General features: G+C 38.1%; 1 protein-coding gene and 1 pseudogene across 2 annotated transcripts; one reads left to right on the forward strand and one right to left on the reverse strand.

Annotated features, from left to right (window-relative positions):
* Positions 1–1499: 1499 nt before the first annotated feature.
* Positions 1500–6782, reverse strand: LOC112177213 (synaptotagmin-5). Of its 2 annotated transcripts, XM_024315479.2 has the most exons (14): positions 6253–6782; positions 5806–5880; positions 5602–5709; positions 5177–5209; positions 4968–5057; positions 4625–4750; positions 4265–4408; positions 3770–4177; positions 3517–3651; positions 3193–3405; positions 2818–3090; positions 2568–2705; positions 2121–2423; positions 1500–2020 (listed from the first exon to the last, which is right to left on the reverse strand). In XM_024315479.2, the coding sequence occupies exons 1-14, from the start codon at positions 6442–6444 to the stop codon at positions 1799–1801; spliced, it is 2460 nt and encodes an 819-aa protein (XP_024171247.1). In that variant the 5' UTR covers positions 6445–6782; the 3' UTR covers positions 1500–1798. The 2 variants fall into 2 exon arrangements, with proteins under 2 accessions (XP_024171247.1, XP_024171248.1); XM_024315480.2 differs by lacking the exons at positions 5806–5880; positions 6253–6782 and having other exon boundaries at positions 4976–5057.
* Positions 6783–13903: 7121 nt separating this feature from the next.
* On the forward strand, positions 13904–15290 carry LOC112176092 (annotated as a pseudogene).
* Positions 15291–15330: the final 40 nt, after the last annotated feature.

The raw sequence follows: 15330 nt of genomic DNA on the forward strand, positions 1-15330 counted from the left end.
GGTTTGGAACTTGAGCATCGTGTCGATAGATGCTTAGGCATTTTGACAAGGTTAAGCCTTCAAGCACCCCCATGATTGTCCGTAATCTTGATCCTGAAAAGGATCCTCTTCGTCGAAATGATGATGATGAAGATGTGCTAGAAGCAGAAGTGCCTTACTTAGTACAATATGTGCATTATTGTACTTATCCCAATGCACAAGACCGGACATCTCATATGTTGTGAACTTGTTAGCTAGATATAGCTCTGTGCCAACGCGACGCCATTGGATTGGTGTAAAAAATATCTTTCGATACTTGAGATGTATGAGTGATATGGGCTTGTTCTATCCCTACGAAGAGATGATGGATTCGGACCCATCACACACCAGGTACGCCGCCAACCCTGGCTTGCGTCTACTATCCCCATCCCAAAACGACATGTGTTTTGGAAGGTTTTGCTGATGTTGGGTATCTCTCTGACCCACACAAAGGTCATTCCCAATCCGGTTAAGTGTTCACCATGGGAAAAGACCGTGACATCGTGGAGGTCTACAGAATAGACCCTAGTCGCTATATCTTCGAATAATGCAGAGATCATTGCTCTTCATGAAGTGGTTCGTGAATGAATATGGATTGGATTCATAATTACGCATGTTCGAACAATTGTGGTTTGAAGTCTACCACAGATGAGCCTACAAGCATTTAGGATAATGATGCTTGTTTTGAACAAATGAGGCAAGGCTACATCAAAAGCGATAACACCAAGCACAATCAACAACAACAGACTCTCCTCGAGATCAAAGTGAACTAGATTCAATCTGAGGACAGTGAGGCAGACTTGTTTACTAAGTCATTGCCCAAATCCACGTTCGAGAAACATGTGGCAAGAATTGGCTTGCGGAAATTATCTGAATTCTCATGATCGTAGTCATCAGGGGGAGACGCAGACATCAGGGGGAGATGTCTACATGTTCACCTCGAAACGTGAAGGGTGTGTTGTACTCTTTTTCCCCTTCGACCGAGGTTATTTTTGTCCCACTGGGTTTTTGTTACTCGGCAAGGTTTTTAACGAGGCAACGAGAGAAGCACCGTGTTTGGACAACACAAGGGGGAGTGTTCAAGGAAAACCTAATTTGTGTTTAGCCCAAACTCTAGGTTACTTGACCTAGTGGTAGTAGGATTTAATTAGAAGGATCTAGAATCCTAATCAATGTAGAATTACTTTCCTTGTATGATTGAGATTCTATGCATTGTAATCCTCTATATAAAGAGGCCCCTATTATCAATGAGAATACACAACGATTATCTCTCAATTTCTGATTCCCTAAAACACTAACCTCTTTGATGTGAGGAAAAAAAAATTAGTAATTACCATATTGAGATGTGCTGGAATTAATTAGCAATTAATTCCACAATAAATCAAAAAATTATAGTAAAAGAATGTATTAAATAAAAATTGATGATACATAGTGGATCTTATTTAATGATGATGGACATAGATGAAAGTTGGATTAAAAAATAAGACAAAAAAATATAGTGTGCATTAAGTAATTGAGGGGATGTATTATACATGCCGAAATGATCTCCAAACAGTTTTCTCTAAGTAGCGAGTGATTTCTCAAAAAGCTAAGAATCTAAGTACTTTATTTGCTGCAGAAATATGATCAAGCATCTATGACCCATATACAATTATGCAGCAAGATGGTGACCTGAACTGTATAGGACTCAATGTACATACTCTATATGCTAAGGTTTTCATGTAATTACATAAACACCCAAAGCAAAACATTAGGGTTAAAACTCAAAATTGAAAAGGGCTTAGACTCCAGAAGATCTTCTGCTAAGGGAAGGAGACGAGTCAAACATTTCCTGACCAAGCTCCTTTATCTTGTTAACAAGAAGTGATTGTTCAGTCTCAAGCTGAACCATGTACGCTTCTTGTGTATCCTCGAGGCTTTCTAACTCAGACATAGCCGTTGACAGTCCTTCCAGATTTCCATCCTCAATTAGACACTGGAACTTCATCATCATTTGTTTCATCTAAACAAACTCGAGAGTTAGAAACTTAGAATGGAGTTGAGTTTGTTTGAAACATTTTTTGTACAACGGCTAAGATGAGCAAGTCATAATTCTCATTTACCTCGTTTGAAATTCTGTGTGCTCTTTTCATGGATGGATCAGACTCCAAGCTCGTTCTTTTCTCCAAGTCTGGGACTTTTCTTGTAATCCGAATATGGATCTCTCCCCTTTTCACACCTTGGAGGGGTATCCACTTGTCTGACATCTGGTTTGGAGGCAGTCTCTGATATTCGACAACACAGTCACCGATGCTTGATGTTGGTAATAAAGCATTGTGGTCTTTAACATGCAACTCTAGGGGGCTTCCATCATCAGGGAATTCCAAGGTCTGATTCCAGTGGGGATTCAGAGTTTTGTACATAACCTGCAAGGCAAGTCATCGCAGAATTTATCAACCTGATCCATGGAATATCAAGTATAATAGTGTTTCAGAAATATGGTGAGGAAAATCAAAGGGTAAGCGGAACTGCTAAGGCATCTACAATATTAATGTGATACTTCTACTAACCTTTGTTCTTTTCTTCAAGTGCCCATACTGAACCCTCACGTATGGATCACTTGTCCCTCTGATATCAGCAGCAATAAGGTCTTTCGCTTCAAGGAGAACAAGTTCAAGCCATCCATTATTTGAATGCGTAGTCGAACCCTGAAAATACCAAAGAGGTGAAAAGGCAGAATAATTTAGTCACCAAAACAGATATCAGACTAATAAGTTGATCCACATGTATAATCATTCATTAAGTTTTATAATAACATACCCTTGATCCTTCAGAGCCTTCAGCTCTAACTGCTTCTATTTGAAGCCTAAGTTCTCCAGAATTAACTTTTTCTAGAGGGATCCAAACATCCCTGACTGATCCATCAACCAGTCCCTCCAAATTAACTCGTGCACTACCAATGCTGTCATCACCGAAGGTATCTTCACTGTAGCACTTTATCATCAAGTACTCACCTCCTCCTATCTCATCAAATTCAAACTTCTGATTCCAGAGAGGACTCAAAGCATGAGCAGTCCTTGTTCTCTGGAGAATCTGAAAGAAAGTAACAAAATATAAATAATATTTACAATTATCTGCAAAGTATATACCAATGAGAAAATCAAAGAACATAATGAAGGGAAACAAAATATCTACCTTGCCATACTGCAATTTAACATATGGAGCACACTTCCCAGACCTGTCTTTTGAAATAAGATCCTTTCCTTCCAGAACAGTTATGTTAACTTTCCTCCCGGTTCTCGGCAGAAAATTTGATGAACCAAAAAGCGATCTTTGGGAGCTCAAGTTGTCCAAGACGTGTGAACCATCAGAGAATTGCCATTCTTTAAGGACAAGCTGCACTGTCAACTGCATGATGCATTGAGCAAAAATAAATTAATAAATAATTACATAAAGTGAAAATGGGATACAGAAACCAGGCATAAATCTTATAATCCCAGGCAAAATCTTATGTGTTACCTCCCCAGAATGGACCCCCTCAAATGGAACAACTATTTCAACTTCCTTTCCACAGAATAAAGCATGTTTGGCTATTACACCAGAGTCGGGTCCTATTGCCCAAAACACTGTAGAATCATCCTCAACATACTTCACCTACTCGAAAGGAACAACAATTCAACTTAGTTGAAGTTGACACTCAACGAGGTGATAAGATAAGGTTAAAGTTATCACTGTAATTTCAAAATTAAGTTAAGCATGGTAATAATAGTACCTTAACTTCACAACTCGCCAGATAGTCATACTTCACATTGTTTGGTGTGGATTCATAAAGATTAAATCGAAGAGTACCGGTTTCTTCATGTAACACCATATTAAATTTTGAATTCCATCTAGGGTTTGAACCGAACTTCATATCTGTTCTTCTAGTTAACTGCTCAAGCTCAACCTCCACAAATGTCTGTAGATCTTTATCAACAAAATGCTCTTCTGAAGTACTATCAAATTGCCTTCTGGATGGGCTTAATCTCAAGCCAGATCTAGAAAGTTTACTGGCTGAAACGATTGTCACATATATAATACCTCCAACAGCCTTTTTCCTTAGGCTTACTGCTGGCATAGAGTAACAACGGCGGCGAGGTTCAACCATCGTCTTAACCAAGGTTTCATTAAGAATTTTCACCTATGAGAGAAAAAATCTATTATTTGTAAAAGTAAGAGATTTTGAAGACATTCAGTACAAAAAGGTTTTCATGCTTAAGAACCAAACCAGCCAAGAAGAAACACCAGGAAGCTCTGTAGCAGGTAGTGATTGGCTTCCACCACTACCAAACGCAACTCCTATCCTCACATCAGGAACTGACAGAAATGAGTACAAAATTGCTCTCCCATTCAAAACTGGCCTCAGGAGAAGCTGCAAAATGCAATTTACTGGATGAAGGACTCACCAAAGAAAACTTAAATTGCTTCAGAGTGATGCACAACAGTCAATGCTTTCCAATAGGATAGCCACAACTCAGAGAAGGAAAAGCAAGCTAAGTTATGTTTGTGTATATATAATTTCAGTTGTAAATTGGTTTGAGATGAACTGTACAAGAAAAAAAGATGAAAAGGAAGCTGCTTTACATACATCTCCCTTGATGTGGAGGCTATTTATAACAATCCGTGCAGTCCCCATTAATGGCATGGCAAGCTTGGCAAGCAACATAATACTCATATCCGTTGTGTCCCAGTCAAAACCCAAGCGCATGATTCGCTGTAAAAATGCAAATAGAAATACATTCTTCAGTCTAAGATCTAAGAATAGAATATGAAACATTGATGAAGTAATAATTTAAGTCAACAAACAGAAACATATCTACCACCTTATATAAACCTCAGTCTAAGCAATATCAATTTAATTCAAGAGAAATGAGTACAAAAGTACCATTCTGGATAAAGTTTGAGAACTACAAGTAAAATAGAAACCAAACCTGATCACCTGATGTTGACCAACGTGTCCCATGAAGGCCCAAGCTTGGAGGGCTTGAACCTAGTGAAAACTCTTGCAGTTCAATTCTTTCCTACACGAAAAAAATGGTTACTCTTTAGTACACTCGTTAAATATGTCACTACAGTGCAAATTAACTCAAAGTTTCAAACTTCAAACTGTAGTAGAAAAGTAGAGGAATAGATCACTTACTATAAGCCTTGATTTTCTGTGCTTCAGCCGTTTCTGCAAACAACAAGAACTTAACTAATTAGCTGGGACAATAAAAACTTTCGTTTTGCATGTACAATGGACAAATTGAGACATCCTGCCAAAAGTAGAAGAATGATAATGATAATAATAATAATGACCACAACTTCTTCCAGCATTATAAGCATGCATTTAGTGAATGCAAAAGAAACTCAAAATCCAGCTAATGAGTTTCTGAAATTATAGACAACTTTTCTTGACTTATTAAAAAGTTACTGGAAGGATGTCATGACCATAAAACACAAGTGGCACATTGCTCAAGGAGCATCTTTAAAAAGTATGCAAATGTAACTAGCTAAACAAAATACAGCATAGTATCAAGTATCAACTGACACTAACAAAAAGAAACAGGATAAGATTATTCTCACCTCAACAATGGATGAAAACCTTGAAGAAAGCTTCGGGTTAATATAGTTGGGCCATACTTCCGTCAACATCCTATTCAGCCATTCGCAGGGCTCCAATGGCGTTATGGGCTACACAACCAAAAGGATCACAAACAGAAAATTCAGCTTCGATAAGCACACATTTCATACAACTAAAAATAGAAGAAATGTGAACAACTATCGTACCGAGGTGTTAAGTATCACTCTCTTCCATTGCTTGTTCAAATCTTCAACAATTATTCGACGCTGATAGTTCCCATACTGCAGACAGAGCAAGTGACAGCTTATTTTCAGTGAAGTTGAGTGGAAACAACTCAAAAGATCTGAATTGCAGTTTGCTAAAAAAAGAACATACTTAAATTGAACTCAATCTCAACCAATGGATAAAGTAGAACTAAAAATAAACCAAGCACCCTATCATCCACAAACGGGAAACTTGAAAAGAGGGCGATCAGATTCCAACCTCCACAAACCAAAATCCCTCACAAAAACACAAACAACTACAATTCCATCTCACTCTACCAACTATAAACTCGGAAACAAAAATTGAAACTTTTCAAACTCCAAAACTCAACCAAATGTCACATAGACCTGAGATTCACCTACAAACATAATAACAAGGTCATCACCAACCTGCACAGTTGCCCAAACGGCCACCGCGAGTGGGACCCAGTTGGAGAAGGAGAAGACCCATCTCTCAATAGCCCAAGCAAACAAAACCACAGGAATCAAAACAGGAAGAAATGGCTTCTCTTCAACCACAAAGTTGAAGAACTCCACAGCATCCTCAACCCTCAAGCTTCTCTTATTCTTTCCTCTACTCATTTGATCAGAACACACCCTCAAATCAAAAACCCTTCTCTGAAAACACTTCACCTTCCTCTTCTCATCAACAAACCTCAGAAAGTTTTGATCTGTGTGATCAGACTTGTGAAAGAAGTAGTAAATTTTGTAGGTGAAAATCGTGAAATGAGTTAATGGGGATGTAGTTATGAATAAATGATAGTTGAATAAGCTCAACGGTGATTGTGGGATTTGAAGCAGCTCTCTACATTTTCATGGAGAACATAGAAATTTAATACAACAACACACAGAGGAAAAGTCAAGGCTAGAAAAAGAGACCATTTTTAGTTAACAACTCTGAAAACCTCCGGGTGTAATTGTCCGAAACTCCGAATATTAGCAGTTTATAGAAGCCACCAAAAGTGCTTTTGTCCCTAAAGCGCTTTTCCCATGCGGGTCCCACCTCATCCGCTATCTGTCTCCCGCCCTTGATGGCATCGATTGGCCGGTGGGTCCCTTCGAAGGTGGGGTTTGGGCCGTCGGATTTTAATTCGGGTGTAGCTCGGATGCACCGTATTTCGGTGTGAGTGCTTTTGCGTTTTGACCCGTTGACTGTGGAGGGCTCTGGACTCTGGACTCTGGTGGTTGTTGTTGTTGTTGTCAGAGCTGGTTGGCGATTGAACGACGAACGTTGAAGCGGGACTTCCGTACGTGGCAGCATACGATTGCAGTACGAACTAGCGCTGTGATTGGGTAGTGGGGTGCACGCGCCGGAGGGCCGTACAAGTCTGAATCACGTGGATCGAAAACGGTGGGAGTGTCTTAACTCTTAATAAGGTTGGACAACCAAAACTTAACGTTTTTTTTTCTTCTAATTAATGGGGTATTTGGATTTTCTAGAATCAATCCACCATTGAAATCTGGTTTCTGTAACCCCATTGACGAGCACGAGCATGGTCATGCACTCATGGGGTTTCTTTTATTTTCACTAATTAAGATTAGTGGATGAGATTAATTTATCCAATAAGGAATCTCAAGGGGAAAGTAGGGTTGTTAGATGATGTGTTCTTACTTAATGGATTAAATTAACTTATTTAACGAGAAAATATCAAGCAAAAAGTAGGGTTGTTAGACGATGTGCTCTTTACTTTAGCAGCATGCATCCATATCGTACAAGTAAGCCGAGCCGAGTTGGGTGTAGAGTCGAGTCGAGTCGCTGTCAACTCGAATAGTTTTTATCAATTTAAGTCGAACACACACTGTCACACACTCTGAATTATGCATGTCACGCTCATTATTGGTAATAATAATTGTGATAATGATAAATTTGGTCTTATTAGCTAATGTGTAGGGATTAGTTTGGTCAATATATAATCTAAAATTTCGACAACAGTACACCTGTATGTAGTTTTTCAATGTTGCGCATTGTAAGGGCAATTTTTTTTTGTCTTTCTTGTTGGTACAAATAAAGATCGGTTGTCTTTTCTCAATAGATAGTGATCTACAAAATTCATAAAAAAACAACATAAAATTACTTAAAAACTCTAGATTTAAGAGACTATGAGAATATAATTGAAATCAAATTCGTCATTTTATATCTTTATAACAGATTACAGATGAAACTAATCATAATCATACACTTTTGTCATATAGTGATCTACAAAATTCATCGAAAATAAGATAAAATTAATTGAAATCTTAAATTTAAGAGACTATGAGGATATAAAAGAAATCAAATTCATCAAATTATATCTCTTTAACAGATGAAACTAATCACAATATGGCCAATTTGAAACCTATAACACTAATTAGATGAATCAAATCCATTTATTCACTATAATGAGATCAATTGATGATGCCATATTGTTAAAGGTGTGTGTACGTGAGACTACACTTTTTATTTGAATAATATATCACAAAGACCTGGACTTCTTTTTCTATCCTTTCTTTTTCTCATGGCTATCTAGAAGACTAGAAGCACATCACAAATTAACCTTATTGATTTGACATAAAATTTTAATGAATCATGATCATGATCATCTTTTGTTTTTTAGTCTTTATTTAAAAAATTATTCTCAACGTGAAACATACACCAATATATGTGTGTATATTAACCTGGCAAACAAAATGCAGTGACGTTTAATTAGTCAAAGAAAAACTTTATTAAAATTACGAACAAATCAATGGGATCAGCAAATGACGACTGCAAGATGACAGAGAAATGGGAGCCGATTCCAAAAGTTGTTGCTTTTGAAATTTGATCAAGATGACAGAATTGATGCTAATTTCTTCTTTTATGTTTGTGTTTGTTTATGTTAATTAATTATTTGAAATGCTAGCTAGATGATGAAGTTACCATGAAAAGGAAGGTTATATATGTTCGTAAGAAACCAGCCGTGTACCTAATTTGACTCTTTGAAAAAGTCTATTAAGAAAGCTTCATCAACATAATCACCATTGATAGAGTTGGAATTCTAGCTAGATCGAGGACTCGAGGTAGTGTTGCCTTGCTCTCATATTGATCCGGTTGTGGAGGGAATGCAGTCATACGAGTTGTGATCGAAGAATGAATATATATATTTCTCTGAGTTGTATAAGTTGACACAAACTAGAATTTGAAACTTAAATGTAAAATACAAGTAGATAATTTTTTTGAGAAGAATACAAGTAGATAATTTTACTCCTAATGATATCGACACTTTCATTCAGTTGTACGTCGCGTGACGAGAAAATATCTCTGCTAATAATTGTGAACCAGATCGAATTTCCAAACCAATAATTAAGAGCACAAAATATCTCTGCTAGCTTATCGTTAAAGTCAACGTACGATATGTTGGTCCATACAGATATGACATATGATTGCTCCATACATATTACATGGTTTCAATCATGGACTACAGCTTAGCTTGAACCACTAGCTCTCGCATCTATCTCTATATAAGCATATTCGATCCCATTCGATAGTCGTCAATACCAACAGATTCTATTTTCTGGTTTACTCTCCTCACCTTACTCATCACAATTAGGGGTACACATATCCTGATATTTAATTGTCTCTCTCACACACGCACATATATTACTTGAATTACCCACCATAATATATATGCGATAATTAAAGTCTTTGAGGAACACTTTAAATTAAATGAAAATTCATTAAAAATTTTGAAACTCAATCGTTGGATCATTTGAATGCGATATTTAAATCTGATGATATATCAAGTCCTAAAGTCATCAGTAATTTTTCATTATAAGGTCATTGCGCTTGTACATTTAAATCATACGAATGAATTTTCTATAACGTGCATGACATGAGTAGACTTGTGTGAATATAGAGAGAGCACTGCTCTATTTTTTCTATAAGAAATTACAAAAGCCTCTGATTAGTGAAGTCTGACCCTAATCTTGGAGTTCGTAATATTATGGCTCTTAATAAGGCTTTCCTCCTAAAAAAAATTTGGGATTTCTTAACTAAGTCTACACCAGCCGCTGCTTTTTTTTCTGCTCGGTTTCTTCAACGTTCAGGTCAGCCATGTTCTTACTATAAAAAATCATCTATTTGGCCTAACATGCGACCCTTGTTTATGGATATTTTCTACAACTCTAAATGGTTAGTGGGCAATGGTCGATCAATTGATTTTTGGCATGGTAATTGGCTTAATGGTTCAGTTGTTGATAGATTGGGTATTGTGCATCAGCTTGGCAAATTATTATGTGCCAAAGTTTCTGATTTCATCAGAGATGGCTCTTGGTATTGCTCTACAAATTTGATTGCTGATCTTTCTGCACTTTGGTCAGAAATTTCAGCTATTAGACTTCCTTATTCAAACATGGAGGATAAGCTGGTGTGGTTGGATTCTTCTGATGGGAGTTTATCTTTATCTATAGCCTATGAGTTCAAGAGGAGTAAACAGGCAATTGTTCTTTGGGATAGATGGGTTTGGCGTCAATGCTTTCGTCCTCGAAACTCTGTTACTTTATGGAAATTTCTTCATGGTAAGCTTTTAACAGATGATCTCTTACTTTAGCGAGGCTTTTCTTTTGCTTCTATGTGCTCTCTCTGTCATGCATCTGCTGAGACGGCCCACCACCTTTTTTTTTTGTGCTCTTTCTCTATGGAGGTATGGTCTGCAGTTTTATCTTGGTTTAAAGTCAGTATTCATTTCCTGGATATATATGATTTCTTCTCTTACCCACTGCAACATGGTTTTGGTACTCAATTGCAATTGCTATGGTGGGGAATGATGGGAGCTGGCTTCTACACTATTTGGGAGGCTAGAAATTCTATCCGTTTTGATGAGCGTCGCTTAACTACTGATTATTTGATTCGCTCTATCAAGCAGCAAATTCGAGAGGTTGATTCTTGGGTTTAGGAATTATGCGTAACTCAGTAGATGAGCTTTGTATTTTCAGTGCTCTTAGAATCAGTGGTCGAGCCTCAAGATCGCATCAAATTCGTGGGGTAAATTGGCATGCTCCTTGTGCTTTTCAATTAAAGGTTAATACAGATGGTGCTGCTTGTGGGACGCCAGGACTCGCGGGCTATGGAGGTATTTTTCGTGATCACTTGGGTAATTGTATGGGTTGTTTTGCTGGTTCCTTGGGTATTGCTACTGCCCTAGAAGCAGAGCTTCAAGCCATTATTCATGCAGTTTCAATAGCATCAGGAAAAGGATGGGCTTCTCTCTGGATTGAGTGTGATTCAACGGTAGCAATTCACTTTCTTGCCAATAAAAATTACTCAGTCCCTTGGCGTCTAAGTGTTGATTGGGTCAATTGTTGTACCATTCTCTCCTCTATGCAGATTCAGTTTTCAGATATTTATCGAGAATGGAATCAAGTGGCTGATTGCTTAGCTAACTATGGGGTGGATCATGAGGGGCATTATTGGTGGGACTCTTGCCCTCCTTGTGCATCAGCTGCCTTTGTTCACAATCTGCAAGGGTTACCGAATTTCCGTACTAGCTAATTCGGAAGTGCTTGATAGATTTTGTGCAACGGTGGTTTATGCTGCATGGTTGCTCTATTCATTAGTTTGTAACTATTTTAGCTCAGTGCTCACTTTGAGTACTTTATTTCATTTTGTTTTCAGAGAGGCTTTGGTTCTTGTCCCCCTCTCTCTTCTTGTGTTTTCTTTTCATTTTTTAATAAAATAAAATAGAGGGATGGGCGGTGGGTTCCCGGTTGCGGTGGCCCCCTTTCTTTCGAGATTGTGGGTGGGTGCCAGTCACCCCAAATCGGCTGTTGCAGAGGAACTAATATCGCCTAATCCTCTATTTAATTTTATAAAAAAATAAAATAAAATAAAAATCTGACCCTAAACTTTTAAATAAAAGGGTGTTCGACTCTGAATTAATGGAATAGAATTCTCTCAGATTTTATCTACTATTGTGTCTAACATCAGTTATAAATTTACTTCTCTAAATATGTGCATGAACAAAATGGACTCGAAGGGTCTTGCAGTGTTCTATTGGGTGCACAATTAGAGGAAAAGGGAAAACACATAAATTCAAACAGTTTGCATATCATTGATGCCCAAAACTGGGGATAGAGCATACAAATTATAGCAATGTCTCATGTAACAAGGAGGAGACACGTGGCACAGGACCGCCACTATGCAAATGAATACAAACTGCAGCTACTGAAGGTTGAAGACAAGGGATGCAACTGATATCGCTGGTGCGCGCAAACTGGGAATGTACTATAGTACTTGTTACTCAGATCTCCAGACAATTTAGCTTAGTGGGCTGATCCAGATAGTGGGCTTGATCTCAACATGTTCTTGATGTCGTCCCCTAATAAAGCACTGCTCCATTGATCGGATATTCTTGACAGTGACGCAAAGAGTACGTGCATATGAAATCAGCACTTACATGCAAAGATATGTTTGGGACATAAACAAAGGTGATCTCGCGGCCTTATTAAATTTCCAGCCCAGCCAAGCCCAGCCCATCCAATCCAAATATCCAACTCTCAAAACTCTTTTTTATAAGAATCCATCTCCCTGCTAATAATTGACCACTCTTCTCCTACAATCAGCAAAACCCTATAAAGCAAATGGCTTCTCCGATTCATGGTGTGCAGAACCTCTCGGGCTCTCTGCCAAGGAACAAGGAAGTTAGTTACGCATTTACTAACAAATAATATCAGATGTGGCTGACCTTGCCTGAGCAAGTTTACGGATTTTACAAAGATATAGTAGCAAGCTCGCTCGTCCTGAAGATAATGGAGTCATGAGCATTACAACCACCAAAGAAAAAATCAAAGAGAAGTTGATAGCTCTTCAAAATCTGTGTACTTGGAGATCCTTGCATGTGGTAAATGTTGATGCTCAAGAACATTCTTGTAATGGGGGAATTTTCGTCGTAGTAACTGGGTATTTTACTGAAGAAGACAATCAAAGGAAGAAATTTTTTCTTGGCTCCACAAGCCGAAGGAGGCTACTTTGTTGAGAGCGATGTTTTGAGCTATCTAGATAATTTGAGTTTGAATAACAGGCTTTGAACCGATTACATTGTTCAAACTCAAACAAAGGAAAAATCGATCTGTTCCCCTTACTAGTTTTGTTACTTCTTTAAAAAAAAATAATGATAAACAAACATTGATGTTGATGTAGGTTGTTATTGATTGTAGAGCTATATCAGTGTGATAAATTTTGATGATGTTTTCATATCTATGAATGTTTACCTTGTGAACCTTAGTCGATCACCTTTGAATTTTGATCGAGTGTGAAAAACAAATTAATGCTCTTTTCTGGTCAATAACCAGGTTTAGTTTGCTATTGCTCAACTCCGAATTGAGCTTGGCCTTCTACGGTCCTAACTCAGGTTAGAAATTGACCTGTTACTCTTTTTTTGCTCTCGGAGGTTTCTGATTTTATTGTTAATGGTGCTTGGACTAAACTCAGAAATCTCGGCTTGGATTAAACTCAGAAATCTCGACAACAACTCTTTGGGTTAACATTTCTAGGATACGTGTTTCTTCTCATTTAGCCGGGAGCGTAGGATAACTTCAAAACTTGTTTGGAAATTCTCTAGTGATGGTCAGTTTTCGGTTGCTAATGCTTAGGATTTAAAACTCTATCCCAATCCTCGGGTTCCTAGGGATAAGTGGATTTGGAACTCTTGTTTCCGTTCATGAAACTCTTTTATGCTTTAGAAACTCATACATGGTAAGCTAATAATCCTAACCCAGGATTAAATGGGTAATTTGATTTGGGTCAGGACAATCCAGGTTTACCCTGTTATAATCAAATACTGAATCTTTCTCCTAGTAGAAGATGACATGTACTGAAATCATTCTCATCACTCCTATATAGATACTGAATCTTTCTCCTAGCTAGTAGAAGATGGATGTGTACTGAAATCATTCTCATCACTCCTATATAAATACACGCCAAGAAACAAGCACTTTTCATCGCTCACACACACATTGTTCTTGATATTTAGTATTGTCACTTCGCTCTCGTTTTGGGTTTTTAATTTGCTTCTGGGTTTTAAAAAAGATGGAGATTGATCTTACACTAAGGTTGGCTAAGAAAGTTTATGGAGGAGATGGTGGTTCCTACCCTGCCTGGTCTCCGTCGGAGCTTCCCATGCTTCGTGAAGGTGACATCGGAGCTGCCCAGCTCTCTCTAGAGAAGGATGGCCTTGCTCTCCCCAATTACTCTGACTTTGCCAGAGTTGCATATGTCCTTCAAGGTAATGGAGTAGTTGGAATTGTTCTGCCGGAGAAGGAAGAAAAGGTTCTTCCAGTGAAGTAGGGTGATGCCATTGCTCTCCCTTTTGGAGTTATCACATGGTGGTACCACAAGGAGGACACTGAATTTGTGGTTCTTTTCTTGGGTGATACCAAAACAGCTCATAAAAAAGGGAAATTCTAGTGTGTTGGTATGTATCCCATACCCACACTTACAAAGTGAGAACAAATTTGTTCTCAAAATTGTAATTTGAGTCCTACTATGTGTAATATTTTGTTATAATAATGGTAATTACACCTCTTACGACACTTTTACAAGTTTTGAACAAATTCGTTGTCAATGTTGTAATTTTTGTTCTCAATGTTGTAAATAGTGTAAATGAATATGATAACTTTTGTTGTCAATGTTGTAATTTTGGTTCAAATACTTGTAAATTTTTGTTCAAATTTTTGTTCTCATAATGGTAGGTACCATAGCTTGTCTCCATAAAAAAGGCTAATTCACTGACTTCTATCTCAATGGTTCTAATGACATTTTCACTGGCTTCTCAATTGAGTTTGTTGGCTGAGCATGAGATTTGGAGGAGAGTGTTGTAAAGACTCTTGTTGGCAAGCAAACCGGCAAGGGCATTGTTAAGTTAGGGGGAGCTAATTTGCCTGAGCCAAACAAGGAACATAGAGATGGGATGACATTGAATTGCGAAGAGGCTCCTCTTGATGTTGATATTAAGGGCGGTGGAAGAATTATTTGAAACCTAAGAATCTTCCTTTGGTCGGTGAGGTTGGGCTTGGTGCTGATCTTGTTAGGCTGGACGAAAGTGCTATGTGCTCCCCAGGGTTTTCTTGTGCCTATGCATTGTAGGTGACTTACATTGTTAGGGGAAGTGGCCGTGTGCAAGTTGTTGGTGTCCATGGGAAGAAGGTCTTGGAAACGACCGTTACAACCGGCAACTTATTCATTGTTCCTCGATTCTTTATTGTTTCAAAGATTGCTGATCCGGAAGGCTTTGGAATGGTTTTCTATCATCACCACTCCCAATCCAATATTCACTCATTTGGCTGGAAGTGTTGGTGCTTGGAAGGTGTTATCTCCTCAGGTGCTTGAAGCTTCCTTCAACGTGGATTCAAATACTGAGAAACTCTTCCGATCAAAGAGAACTTTTGATGCAATCTTCTTCCCTCCTTCCAAGTGAATCGATGAGCTAATACGGCATGTTTACTTACTTGGAATGG

This window comes from Rosa chinensis, chromosome 7 (assembly GCF_002994745.2).
Source record: "Rosa chinensis cultivar Old Blush chromosome 7, RchiOBHm-V2, whole genome shotgun sequence".
NCBI lineage: Eukaryota > Viridiplantae > Streptophyta > Magnoliopsida > Rosales > Rosaceae > Rosa > Rosa chinensis.

What these genes read in the sequence shown, in the direction of transcription:
- LOC112177213 (XM_024315479.2), bottom strand. Translation starts at nt 6,444, where the DNA reads ATGAGTAGAGGAAAGAATAAGAGAAGCTTGAGGGTTGAGGATGCTGTG. An exon ending in ACTTGAAGAAAAGAACAAAG is followed by an intron (nt 2,424 to 2,567) that starts GTTAGTAGAAGT and finishes CTTGCCTTGCAG; the next exon opens with GTTATGTACAAAACTCTGAA. An exon ending in CACACAGAATTTCAAACGAG is followed by an intron (nt 2,021 to 2,120) that starts GTAAATGAGAAT and finishes GAGTTTGTTTAG; the next exon opens with ATGAAACAAATGATGATGAA.